This window comes from Pocillopora verrucosa, chromosome 4 (assembly GCF_036669915.1).
Source record: "Pocillopora verrucosa isolate sample1 chromosome 4, ASM3666991v2, whole genome shotgun sequence".
In the NCBI taxonomy this organism is placed as follows: Eukaryota; Metazoa; Cnidaria; class Anthozoa; order Scleractinia; family Pocilloporidae; genus Pocillopora; species Pocillopora verrucosa.
In genome coordinates, this window is record NC_089315.1 from 11,565,857 (window position 1) to 11,580,203 (window position 14,347).

Genomic DNA, 14,347 nt, shown 5'->3' on the forward strand with positions numbered 1-14,347 from the left:
AAGAGCGAAAGGATCGTGGTGCCGCAGAAGATGCGTGAGCTTCTCCAAAAGCTGCACCGAGTCCATCAAGGAGTGGATAAAGTGGATAAATCTATCCAAAGAGCCAGGAACAAGTGGTTCTGGCCTGGCATGACTGAACAGATCAGAGGCTTATTCTGACCTGCCCATCCTGTCTGGAGCACAAACCCACATAGAAAAAAGCAGCAGTTACCCTTGTGATCACAACCAATGCCATGATCATGGGTTGTGACATTTTCCAACATGCTGGTCGATGATATAGTTGCATCGTTGACCACCACACAGGGTACCCATGAGTAAAGCCAATCAAGAGCCAAGAAGCAGATACAGTATCCAACATTTTCAGAGTGTTTGTAACCAGTTTGGTTATCGTACGAAGGTAGTACGCGATCGAGGCTCACAATACACTTCCAGTGGCTTCCAAGAACTCTGCTTGCAATTCAACATCATAAACAAGGCAGGGACCCTTCACTTTCAGAGGAAAAACGGCCACTGCGAAAATGCCGAATGGGAGGCTCAATAGATTAATTGAGAAGTCCAAGTAAGAAGAAACGCCAATAGAAGACATGCTTCTGAACATCCGCGACACACCACCAGATGGCAATACCCCTTAACCCTGTGAGCCGATGTTTCACAGGAAGGTCAAATGAGATCTACCTTCAATACCACTCAGCCTGTTCGACAGCACAAACAGCAACAACGCAGGCCGAAGGAGTGTTAAACACGCCAAAAGAACGAATGAAGGCGAAAACAGAAGTGAACCACCAAACAGAGGTGAACATCAAACAGTCATGTTTATGAAGAAACCTCAGGAAAGGAAGACCCGACGGTCATGTGGGGCAGTGGTTTCAATGGACGGAAAACGATCATACACCGTAAAAGACGACACAACTGGAACAGTTCGTTTCACCTCTTGCAACGACTTGTGCTGAACAAAGGGAGGAAGACACATCAGTGCCAGTGCAAATGCCAAACGCCAATGTTACGGATAATCCACCAAAGCCGCAGCCAAAGATCCCCAGAAAGCAGGCAATCCATCAGAAAGCGTCGAAACATCCCGCCCAAGGCGTGCCATCGAACCACCAGCGAAATATGGATACGAATAAACCTCGGAAGTGACCTTTACCATGCGACTTGCAAAGGATGCAGCAATGACCAGTGCAGAATGACCAAGGACTATGAGCATTTAAAATAAAATAAAAAAAAAGTAATATCTAAATCAGAACACTAAATTAAATACTAACTTATGTCGAACCATTGCAGTTTTGGATCCCGCTATATAAACAAGAATCTCAGTGGATCTTCTACTCCTAGTCGTGACTATAATTGGCAACTAATACTTTCCATTTTAACAGGAAATTTTTTTAACATTTGATCTCCTAAAAGGGCCTGATAATCCATACAGAAACACGCATTCTTATGCTTTGGCTGTTTACCCTTTTAGCCACAAGATCTCATCAGTAATTCTCCTTAATGTCCGCCATACAATTCTTTACTGCTAAGTTCAGAGAATTTGATATGGGATCATCCAATAATCCCTAATTGATATTTCTCCTTTTTCTTGTCACATTTCTTCTTGACACTGTAAGGAGAAATTCTGTCTTGGTCACTCACGAGAGTTAGAGGGTTAAGGAGCAGCATTGTTTTGATTTGTTCGTGTTTGAGATGGTTAGTTGGCGCTTGAGACTTTTTGACTGTCCTTTTTCTATTCTTGAATGATTATTCTGTGTTCCCAGCAGGATTTCTCTTGCAATCACCCTTTTTTTTTTCGAACGTCATCGGAGGTCAGAAGTTAGGAACGATGGGGTAACTAAACTGGGGTAGCTAAATAAAACTGCCAGGGAAAAACCCGCCTATTACATCAGACGTAGAACTGTACGTCCACCCACACTTATCTTCACATTCCTTAATTCTGGGAGTGACGGGTCTTTAATGGTAGGAAATTTAACGTTTTACACAGAATAACAGTCGTAGGTCCAGAGAAATAGAAAAAGAATTGGGAAATTTGGTTTTCGTCAGAAGGTCACGTAATGTGTTTCACTTGTAAGCGTAAGCTAGCTAAAGCTGACAACATTTTCATAGCTTCAACCCTCTAAATAAATAAATTTTTACTGTAAGACTTAAGTAAATTATTTAAATCTTATTTGAATTTATTTTGTTTACATTCCTTCTTTATTTCTTGTTGATAAAGGAACATTAAATCAGAACTGAGCAGGCTTTAAAGCGTGCGACACGGGACTTTTACCGAATAGAAGTTTTGCCATAAGTTTTTCTCTTTGACCTATGTCATCATCTCATCGTGCGGCAGAAATTTTTAAGGCCGCAAATTTTCTAATTTGCAATAAAATACTCTCAAAACTCTGCTGTTGTCCAATGAGTAAATGTCGTGACATCATTGTATACAACCTGTGCAATGATGCATGAAACAGCAATTAATCGTGAACAAAGCTGTTGCTTGGTGACTTTGTCAATAAAATGGACAACTAAGCCTCTTGATTACAAATTTTGCTGATACGTGACTCCTTTGAATCTTGAGGCTTTTTAAATTTTATTCTTTTTCCAAGGGCATTCATTCTGTATCGGAACGAAGCTTTAAATCACGGTACAAGGATAACACTTTCGAGCACTTTAGCGATATCTTATTTCACCTAAAGCGCGCGTGTAAACGGGATTCGATTCTTCCAGGAGCATGTGAATGACTACCTAAGCTCCTCTCTGACAAGTAGCTACACAAGCCCTCACGAGAAAATGGGTGCCATAGTTTCGCATCGTAAAGGCCAGAGAAGGATATCACGCGCAGAACAGAAAGCAGTGTAAGTTTTGTGTCAAGATATTACCGTTGATGAGTGTACAAATCGAACACTTCGAGTTCATTATGTGTTTATTGCAGTTCATATTTGCACATTTGCTTTGGGGAATGTGGCGCTCAGTGTGTATTCTGAGTGCTTTTACTGACAATCTTTCTCTTTTATCTCCAAAGAGCAGTTAATGCATTTGCAACACACTCAAAGAAAAGTGAAAACTCAAAGCAGGAACTCGAAGGTATCTGAAACAAATTAAGAGTTGTTCAATTTCACTTGTGATATTTATTCACGATTGGTGAATATTTCATAACAATGTACAATAAGCACATAAATAATGCATAACTTTACCTTTGCTCTCAAATAAGAAATTGCGTCGTGCTCTGGGGGTATCTTGACATGAAAAATAAAATCATAGCTATATATTAATCAATAATTTTTGCTATTCATAACATGCACTTTGCAGTAATTATTGAAAAAGAAACTATTTTAAAAGGTTTTATTAAATGCACATCACCATAAAGTGCCAATTATCCATTACTGCAAAATCTAAGAAAAGTTACTGCTGACGTAGCAAAAATCAGGTCTGTTGTGTTCACTGTGATGAATCAAAGAATGGAAGATTTCAGTTAAACCATCTTCTAATTACCCAAATTATATTTTATATGTTTTCTGCAAATGTTGCTATTTTATTTTAAGGAAATGTTGACCAACATCAAAAAAATCAATCTGCTTCAAATTTCAACTTTATTAGCTCCTACCCAGCCACCTGCACCAAAGACCAGTTCTGCAACATCCAGGAGCAGTCCAAACATTGCTGTGGCATCTTGGGGTGAAGGGATTGTGGGAACATCCTCTCATTCATTAAATGATAAGGGTGTGATCACATCCAGGGGTGTCCAAAATGAGGTCAAGTCTAGTAAGGAGATGTACCCATCACTAAAACTCAGAACACCAGACTCAAACAAAAATACAGAGCTGTACACAGGCTTTGCCACAGTCACACCAATATCAACCCAGACAGACAAAGACCTGGCAGCTATAACTATTCAAAGGTACTGAAATTCTTAGCTTGGAAACTGCTAGACAAAAAGTAAGAGGTTGTAGTTTTAGGCCATAAACTTGTTCCACACTCCCCTTGTGACTGAAAAAAATTATTTTGGTAGGTAATTTTCATCATTCTTGTCATAGACATGTGAGAGGCTACCAGTCCAGAAGGCAGCTTGAACAGGAGGAACTTTCAGCAAGAATTATTCAGAGGTATTTATTTGCTTATGTAAAAGAACATTGCATTAAGTTTTATTTGAATTAGCACTCAGAGTGAATTAACCAAATAATTACAAATTTTGAAACCATCAGAGGCTACCGAAAGTACAACAAAACAAAAACAGAAAGGAATGATCCTCAAAAGTCAGCAGACATTGTTAAAGGAGAAGGAGATGATAGTAGCAATGAGGATGAAAATAAAACAGATGAAAGAAGAAAACCTGAGTATAGGAAGCCATGGAAAGAATCAACAGCCGTTGGTCCAGTACTAGACACTGATGTTAAAATTGGTGAGATAAATGCTTACATGTATCATTTTTTTCACCAAAATGAACAGAGGGTCAGTCTAGAGGGGAAGGGGCAGCTGTGAGGGTAAAAAAGAAGAGTTTCTCTAGTGGCAAGTAGTCCCACATTGCTGGAGTTTGTCAACACAATTTCCATGATATCCACAATTATATATAAGGGTACAGCTACTTCATGTCAGCTTTGTATGCTACATGTAATTCACTCTTACTTATAATTAGCTCCCAATTTTTTAAGGTTGTCATGACAGTGTCCTTAGAGCTCTTGGACTCTTCTTAAGGTCATTAAGAAAGCTGGTCCTTCAAGGCTGATTAGGAATGTTTCCCCTAAGAACACAACACAGTCAGCCTGGTTAGGGTCTAAACATGAACCTTTTCATGTTGAATTCAAACAGCTCACATAACTTTCAAAAAAAAAAACCCTTAATTGACTATGACTTTTCCCATGGGGCTTTTCAGGGACAATACAAAAAAATTGCAAACTGACGTTATAGATAAACATAGTGTTTCAAAATCTGAACTAGAAGGAGGTAGACCAGTTGGCTACTGTACAAAGATATGCCAAGAAGTCAAACTTGGGGCAAATGAGAACATTTAATTAACAGTCGGGTGGAGAGCTTGAATCCTGTGGGATCATCACATTTTGAAATCAGTGCCCCACCCACTCAGCCACAGTTGCTCCTATTAAGAGAAATTGGGGTCCTGAAAATTAGAAAAACCTTTTTTAAAACGAAATTATTGAGCAAGGGGGGGATAGTACATAGAACCCCCTTGTATCCTATATAATTGTACCGCACTTAAACTTTGTATAAATATCATTCAATTTTTTTAGGAGAAAAGACAAAAGAGAGCTTTAACATGTACCAGGAAGACATTACAGATTTGAAGTGGAAAACAGAACAACAGGTAATACAATTATGTGGCATCACATCTATCAGGGCCTTGAAAAAAGGACATGTACAACCATATGTTAACCCTTTAACTCCCAGATCAAATTTGTAATTCTTCTTACTGTCAACCATACAATTCTCATAATGTTAGTTCAGATCAATTAATTATCCCCAAATTGATACTTTTCTTTATTCTCATGATTTATCTGGTTGATAATGTATTGATATTTTTATCAGGAGAAATTCTGTCTTGGTCACTCATGAGAGTTAAAGGGTTAAAGAGAACTGTCTTAAACCTACCTAATCTCACACTCTGGCTATGACTCTCATTCCCAGCATATACCAGTAATACATTTATTGGTGTTTATACATGCAGACACAAACTTTCATTGATGTGCAAGCTCACCCGTTTGTGGCTCTGAAATATTAACTGAATGTTTTTATTATTCTATATGATTTGTTACTCGTGGTAAATTAGTTGGAAATGACAACAATGGGAGATGGTTACACGCCTCCAAGATTGGTGGTAAGTGTTGACACTCTCTATATATACCTTGGGATTAAATAGCAACATTTAGTGATGATCAAAAAGTGAGTATGATTGACAAAAATCAACCAAGTCTTGCTGAGTGAGACTTGGTATCCTAGGCTTTGTGGACGTCAGGTTATGGTCACCATGCTTTCAATCATGCCCTTTAAAGAAAGGCCCTGAGCACATGCCATTGGTAAAATAGATTGAAGAGCTTCAACAAGTCAGAAGTGATATTTTACAAAGGGTGAGATGAAAACTTGGGTAATCTGCAAAAAGAAGGGACAGATTGAGAGAGGGTGAATGATTCAAGGAACAAGCCATTGGTACTGCATGCACAGTGCATCCATAAGTTTAAAACTAAAAGAGTGCAAGTGGCAATCTAGGCAAGACCTTTAGATAGGAATGCACTTTATGCTTATGTTAAGAGCTGGAAATATACATAAATAGTGATTCAAAAGAATCTGGTAAGGGGATTTCCAGCCCATCATTGCCTCAATTGAAGGAAATATAAGTATTATGTCCAAAACTAGATAATTGTTGAAAAATACTGATTGTAAATTTACATCATCTGAATTTTAAACCACATTAAGCTCATTGCATCAAATGTTCCAAGATCTGATGTTCTAGAAAAGATAGTGAACGAAGATGTTCTTAAATTAAACTATGTGAGTACATGTGTATTACACAATTTATATCTCATATTGTTATACATAGTAATTTATTTACGGTTACAGATCTTGATATGGTGATATTTGTTTTCCCAGCAATTGGGTCCAGATTCTTTTTTTCTTTTTTTTCTTTTTTTTAATAAATTTCCTTATCGGAGGTCTAGAATTTGCTCAGGAAACCAGAGTAAATTTGATGCAAACTGGTCATTAAATTTCACAGCTGTCTGCTGATCTGCCTGCTTTATGTTAATTTACTCTTATACCCCTCTTGACCCCCATGTGACTATTATTAAATATCAGTGAAAGATTATTGCTATTATAAATAGTATTGCTAGTAGAATTATTAAGTCCATTATTGGTATTGTTATTGTTGTTATCATTACTATTAAATAAAAATTACTGTTATTTTTTTTTCTGGGACTACATTTCAATTTTTGTCTGTCTTAATTGAGTGACAAATTGAAACATAATTAATCATTTGAACTATCAATATCTGATCAGTGAGTCTCTCTTCTATTTGCCTAGTAAATCGCTTTCCCTGTGAACTTAAGGGAGTTTAAAGGATAATTATACTTAAGTTTTATTTCTTAATTTTTTTTTGTTTTATAGGATTTTTCCGCAACAACACTTCAAGTTTTATTAGGTATAGAAAAAATCCCAATTCCATATGTTACATACTTAATGTATTCTGTATTGTAAATCAACATTAAAATTATGCATATTCCACCCACTTGTATTTTACATGTTGAAGACAAAATCATCACTGCTTCTCAAGGGAAAAATACAATTTGTAATCAAAGTACTTTTTTTAACAGATAAAATTGTAGCTATGCTTGAGGGATTCCAGAGCAGAAGTAAAGCTCAGTCAATAGCACTTGTTTGTCAGGTATATCCAGTTTTTTTGAGATTACAGTAATGATAATGTCTCTTGTTTTAATAGTGTCAAGTTTTATCATATATTTCATCCTTGTTAATTGTCACCATTGCCATGTTCATGCACTGATCTTGTCAAATAAAGAGTCTCATCTAATTCTTAACAATGTCACCTACCAAAAAGATCAAAGTTTCAAATGATCTATCATGTAACTCATCCACTTAGTAATCACATCTCAAATGGTGTGCAAACAGGACATATTCTTCCATACTACTGGTGTAGCTGGCATTATGCCCAAAGAGAAACCACTAAGTAATTTTTTTTAAGTTAACAGGTTAAGAAAGTAATATCGTCTTTAAGAAATTATTGCGATAAATTTCTCAGTTTATAAGATCACTATTAAGTAATTGCTACTGCCATTGTTTTAATACCAGGGAGGACCTGGCTTCTTCAATCCAGTGAAAGGAAAGATGTTCACAAAAGCTAAATTTAAACAAGATGAGGAGATTAACAGGTATCCCCACTTTATTCTCCATACATGTAACTAGCTAACATATTTAATCAGTAAAGTTCTCAGTGTATAGGTTCTTGAGTAGAAACTTATGTATATGCTGTACCATACATCTCAATCTGAAGATATTTTGTTACTGAGAAGGATTACTACCCATAAAATCATCTTAATGAAGTGTGAGAAATAGAAACCCATTACCAGATAACATTTTGAAAACCCAGGGTTTCCATGTAGTAATTTAGGATCAGAAGAATAGTGTGAAATAACAGAAAAATGTATGATTTGATTGCTCCATATCTGATTGAAAAATAACCCATGTATTCAACTGATACATTGTTGGAGCTTTCTGTGCAGTTGAGAGGTATTTCTGCCATATCTGATGCCTAAATTAACATCCTGCAATTTCCACTCTGCTTTCACTTAATTTTTACAGTTTTTGGAGTAATCTTGGTACAAACATGTCAAAACTTGACCCAGAACACACAAAGATCCACATTATTGGCAATAATGTGACTGGAAATGAGAAAGGAGAAAAATTATTGAAGTTTCTTTCCAAGGAAATGCAACCATCAAAAGTCAAGGTTGAGTCACCATTAGAATTTGGACAAGCAGGTGAGTGGTTATTTAGACTTCACAGCTGGGTATTCTCTCCAAATAATCCATCAGGTAATCAATCTATGTACTTTAACTGATTATGCAAGCTACATGTAAATCTGAGTTGTTATCACCAGGTCTGCTTCCCTCTTGTCTGATATGACAAGTTTTCTTATAAAATAAATCCAAGATTGGATTGTTTTACTCATCTACTGGTATAATATTTTAAATTTCATTCTTTTACTTAAGAGACATAAACTTGTTTGATAATGAACCCATTACAGAAAAAGACCATTGATGGGAAACCTTACTCAATGAATTCTGTTCATTACAATGAAAAAAAATTAAACTTAAGACAACTATTTGCTTTTTGAATCAGATCATGTTTAGACACAAATAACTGAACCTGACCAGCTCAACTTTTGATTTTTCCTGCTCTGGTTGGTCCAAAGTGACATTTTATCATAAAAGTCACATTAATCTGAGATGTGGCCCTATAGTGTATTGTCACATTGCTTTTGTTAATTATACTGCAGAGAAGACTTTTGAGATGTCGAAAAGTGCTTTAAGTTTTACTACTAAAGTACCTACAATTATATAAAAATACCATTGTGTAAGAAAATGTGAGAAAATAAAATTCAAGTAAGCTAACTGATTTTCATTGTATTAGTAGTAAGGAAATTATGCTTTCTTTTTCCCTTTCTCTTTTTAATTTTAGGTAAAGAAATGCTGGCCCTCTATTTTGATCATGACAAGTACAGAATATGGAGAAGCAAAATGCATTCCAAAGTTTCATTTACCCTTTGACTTTTTTAACCCTACAATTGTGTAGTTCGATCCCTCCTTTTGGTCTCATTTGTTATGCAAGTTGATGTATCATGTTCATACAACACACTAAATAATAAGTTATTTATTTATTTCGCATGGAATTTTTCACTTCAAAATTGAAAATGATACATTGTATTCCATACATGTAAGTTAAAGGTTGGTCAGTTCAGTAAATTTGTCCATTCAGTCAGCCATTGACTGGGATGTCAATGTTTTGCTTCAATGTAATATTTTTTAAACTACCAGTAACCTATATAACCTATAAACCCTTCAGTTCCCAAGATCTTATCCATAATTCCCTGTTCTGGTTGTTACACATATCTCAGTAAACTGGCTCTGAGAATTGGGTGAAACATCAATAGCACCTTACAGGTGATAAGTTTGTTGTTTCATTTTCCCAGAGTAAATTCAATTGTAAGGAGAAGATATGGGACTTAACGTAAGATCCCCTAATTACAAGCCAATAATTATTTTTTAAGTTCAGACTAAATATTTCCCTTGGTGCTTTCCCTAAAACAAAAACATTGAAAGCAAACAAAAAGAGACAATTGCAAACATGCAATAACATCTTGAGCACTTACACAGTTGGAACTTGTTACAGTTAACCCTTTGACCACTAAGAATGATTTGCATCAAATGTTTCCCTACAATATCACCCCTGAATCACAAACTATTGTCACATAGAAATAAAAGAAACAATCACCCTCTAAAGAAGCTCTTGATTGTTAAACAAATTATACTTGTCAGCTGATGTGCTGATATAAAGGTTTAAAAGGTTAAGCCACACTTCACATTTTCAAAGATCCCCTTCCACCCTCGACTGGAAAAAAAGCAGAGTTATGCGACTACTGCTTCTAAGTGTATGAATAGATATGCAATATTTTGTTTTGCAAGAATCTGACAGATAGATTAATTTTTTTAGAATAATATGGAAAGATTGTGACTGATGAGCATTCTTCTCTGGGTCATTACATCCCAACACTTTTTGTTGGCCTCAATGCTTGAAGAGTTTGATTCAAAGAGTACTTTTTAAAAAAAACAGATATTGTATATTTTTTAGTTATTAATACAGGATTACTTGGAAAAATCTAACTCCTGTGTCTCTTAATGCTTAACTCTTATGGGTAAATGATAAGTAGCTTCTTTAAGTTAATTGAATAACTTAGGGTCCCTTCTACTGCACAATTTCAAGTGTCAATTTAAGTAAACATTTCAATAAAGTGGCTTCAATATAACAATGCATTTGAAGTAATTGATTTCCAAAGAAATATCATATTTTCCTTTCCTTTACTAATATTTTCTTACTATTTAAGAAGAAATCCATCTCTAAAAGGATCATCCTTTTCTACAGTGAATGTGCATTTCCCAGTGTAATATGCATTGCCTGCAACTTCTACGTGAACAGCATCAAAGTCCCCAACCTTAGTTTCCTTCACAGCCTGACCAGTGAACTGTGAACCAACCAGACCTTGCTCAAACACACGCATCTGATGCAAGCCAATTTGTTGGCGTGCATACTGCACTGCAACACGTGCTGTCACTCCTGATCCTGTTGGACTCCTGTCAACCTACAAAACAAGATTTTTGCAAGTTTACTCCACAAAGAAAACTTATTTTATGGAACAGTATTATAAATGCTAATTACTAAATTTTTAACCCTGATTATTGCATTTCTATTTTTCTGATTGTTTCACTCAACTCTGGTTATCACCTCATATTCCAAGTCACCTTTTATAGAAAGCATCATGCCAACTGTTGTGGAGCCAAAAAAAGCTCCAAATGTCCAAAGTTCAGGATTTAATGAAATTCAAAAGAGAAATTATACCATTTGCACTTGTTGGATATGAGATTGGTTATAGTAAACTTGGTGCTATATGCATGTTGGCTATTTACCATCTTATATCCAACAAGCACTCATGAAATAATTGTTCATTAAATGGCTCCTAATTTTGGTCCTATTAATTTTCCTTGTTGCCTTCACTCTGGGTAAACCTCACTCTATCCATGCAACCACACAACTATAATAATTATTCATTGTGCTACATAGTCTCAACATAATTATGTATCATGTCTTTGTAATTGTAGCACCTAAAACTGCAAATGTATTATACAGAAACAGCAACAACAGTTCTATCTGTACCCAGAGTGAGTAAAGACATAAGGTTTCATGATTTCTTACATCCAGGTAACATCAGCATAAAACATGTTTTATCATACAACATACATTAAAATTACTATTTTACTACTTTTAATAAAACTTTTATTCTACTCCCGCTTGTTGGATATGAGAATCTATTATTACCAACTTGGCTCAGCTATCTATCATCTCAAATCCAATATGCACTCATAGAACAATTGTCCACTATATAGTATTAAAGTTTGTTGGTTCACTATGCAACCAGCAAACAGTGCACCTCAGAGGAACCGTCACAAACCCCCCCTGCCAATCCACCCTTCAACACAACTGATTTGAGGTAAAACTAATCCTATTACAATCACATAACATGAGAAAATAAAAGAAAAAATAACAGGTCAGCCACAATTGATTTAAATTTTTACCCAAACCACAGTAATATATCACTTCAAAACAAGGAAAAAGTTATCTGAAGATCTCCTTTTTAAGACTTTTACTTGAGAAAGCAATCTTATCCCGCTCAAACGTAAAATATTTACTCATAATTAATCCACTTTTTAGTTTTAAGTTGTCAAATTTTCACAGAAATAAGGGAAATTACAAAAGAAGTGATATTTAATTGTGAAGCCAAACTAATTGATTGCTACGACTTGACTGGCTGAATAAGATAATGATTTCCTCCCAAGCAATTATTTCAATAAATAAAATCACCTGCCCGCAAAATGAATACATTATGCATTTCACTAAGCGATCTGGGAGTAACTTGCCATATGTAAATGAACCCTAAAATGGTTTTCACTGACGATGAGAATCTAAATTTTAAAACCGGTGACACCTGCCCTCAGAAGAAGCCATCAGAGATGATACAGATTTCGTTTGACAGCTTAAGTACTCGAATATATCGACCAGAGCAGAAAAACGATCAGGCGATTAGGATTCTTTAAGAAAATGAAACCATGTACTGCACTACACATACATATGTGTACCAAAGATTTTCAAAGTGAAGTTCGAACACACAAAGTACAGAAATTAATTTATAATTTATACTCTGATCACAAGTGTACTTTTCTGAAACCAATCTTTTTTTGCATGATCACTCTGAGCATTTGCCGTTGCAGACAAAGTAGATCTCGCTGCTCGCATTCCTTGCATTTATCTGTTTATTTATACTAATGATGTTTCGTGCGCGGGGAAATATTAGACAGAGAGGGATCGTGGGTTACTTCCTCGAGCTGAGAAAGCGCAAACAATTGCGCAAAAATTAATAATGCCAACTGAGGATATTCTTCGATCGCAAAGTCAGATACCAAATGAAAACAAAAATAATATATTTCCAAGTTCCCTAAACGATTGCCCCCACGCTGTTTACATCGAAAGAAATCTGTAAGAACGAAAAATATAGGAAATATTCTCACCTCACTGTCCGCAAAGACACATACATTCGCTGTTGCCTCTTTTGAGTCGCTATTAAACATATCTTTGCCATCGGTAATGATAGTACCATAAAGAAAAGCTAGTTCCTCACTGTCTGGGTGGTGCAGCTTTATTTGACTTTTCCCCGCGTTGGTAATCGCATTAGCAGCTTCCACGATATCAGCGAGTCGCGACGAACGCACATCAACACCCAAACGATGCGCGGGGACTATGGCGTAGAACGCTCCCCCAAATCCAATGTCAACTTTTACTTGGCCAAACTTCTCCGTGTTTATCTCCACATCAAGTCCAAAAGCAAAAGCTGGAACAGAAACAAAACGAACACGGCCCGATTTGCCTTCTTCTATATCGACCAGGGCTTTTACCACGCCGCAAGGACACTCGATGAAGACAGGTACTTCACCCACACTCGAGCGCGATACGTCCGTACTGAGGAGGCCCGAGTCGACAGCGTAGCGACCGAGTGCTATGACAGCGTGGCCACACATGGTGCTGTATCCTTCGTTATGCATGAAAATCACCCCCAAATCGGCCATTTCGCTGTGTGGTTGGACGATCACAGCGCCATACATGTCATAATGTCCGCGAGGTTCAAACATCAAGAGCTTGCGAAGATGATCAAGGTTTTCTCGAACGTACCGTCTTTTGTCTAGAATGGTGTCTCCTTTAATCTCAGGGAAACCAGAAGCGATTATTCTCAGTGGTTCCCCTCCAGTGTGCATCTCGATAGTTGAGATCTCTAAGCCGTTTTCTTCCATCGTGACAACCAGCAACGAAAGATTCGAGTATGTTTAAAGGTGTTCAGCTGAGTTGAAAACTGTTGTGTTTGACTTCCGCTGCGCTTCCCGCGCGCATGTCCCGCGGGTTAATTGAAGAGGCGGGAACTAATTAACTTCCATGGGTTTCAGGTCATAAACTCTTCACTCTTTTAAAAGCATTAACTCGCCGAAACGTGTAAGAAATCCTCAAATTTTCTTCCTACTCCTCTCCCTTGTTGTCAAATCGCTCTTAGCTCGTTCAAATTTGCTACCTTGTCGAGATATTTCAGCTGTATTGTGTGACATTTAGATAAGTGATTAGCGTTATGTGATCTCTTTTCTTGCGATTTCAATCTAGACAATAGAATCAATTAATCAGCTTATATATCGTCGTTGTCTGGGATTTAGGGTGTGTCGCACTTCAGTGATAAAAAAGAAAATCGGTACGTGATCAAAAAAACAGTGAATAAGGAAAATAAAAAACCGTGAAGTTTTCGAAGGACAGCCTGGTGTTTTTGGCATTCGCAACAACCTTACAAAAATTTATATCGAGAAAAAGCTAAGAAGCGACCCAGTCGCGGCCTTTTCCGCTGTTGCTGTCTCTTTCTTGGTCTTTCCTTTGTCATTTGCAGATTCTGCTGCAAGAAAACGGATGTTCGTCTCCATAAACGTAGGATTACAGCAGGTAGGTTTGCAGCACGCAGGAATATTCTCGGTATTGTACGGTGGCCCAAAGA

The 14,347-nt window shown here is 36.7% G+C and overlaps 2 protein-coding genes across 2 annotated transcripts; one reads left to right on the plus strand and one right to left on the minus strand.

The window, feature by feature from the left end:
• The first annotated feature begins 2,520 nt into the window (after nucleotides 1-2,520).
• Nucleotides 2,521-9,315, plus strand: LOC131788935 (NMDA receptor synaptonuclear signaling and neuronal migration factor). The gene is made up of 14 exons (XM_059106027.2): nucleotides 2,521-2,620; nucleotides 2,704-2,831; nucleotides 2,999-3,060; nucleotides 3,574-3,874; nucleotides 4,011-4,079; nucleotides 4,179-4,375; nucleotides 5,220-5,293; nucleotides 5,756-5,803; nucleotides 6,400-6,474; nucleotides 7,087-7,120; nucleotides 7,293-7,363; nucleotides 7,786-7,865; nucleotides 8,296-8,474; nucleotides 9,175-9,315. The coding sequence occupies exons 2-14, from the start codon at nucleotides 2,767-2,769 to the stop codon at nucleotides 9,261-9,263; spliced, it is 1,344 nt and encodes a 447-aa protein (XP_058962010.2). The 5' UTR covers nucleotides 2,521-2,620; nucleotides 2,704-2,766; the 3' UTR covers nucleotides 9,264-9,315.
• A 40-nt stretch (nucleotides 9,316-9,355) lies between these two features.
• On the minus strand, nucleotides 9,356-13,685 carry LOC131788936 (trans-L-3-hydroxyproline dehydratase). Its single transcript, XM_059106028.2, has 2 exons — nucleotides 12,834-13,685; nucleotides 9,356-10,852 (listed from the first exon to the last, which is right to left on the minus strand). Exons 1-2 carry the CDS (start codon nucleotides 13,608-13,610, stop codon nucleotides 10,589-10,591), a joined length of 1,041 nt encoding a protein of 346 aa, XP_058962011.2. The 5' UTR covers nucleotides 13,611-13,685; the 3' UTR covers nucleotides 9,356-10,588.
• Between the last annotated feature and the right edge of the window lie 662 nt (nucleotides 13,686-14,347).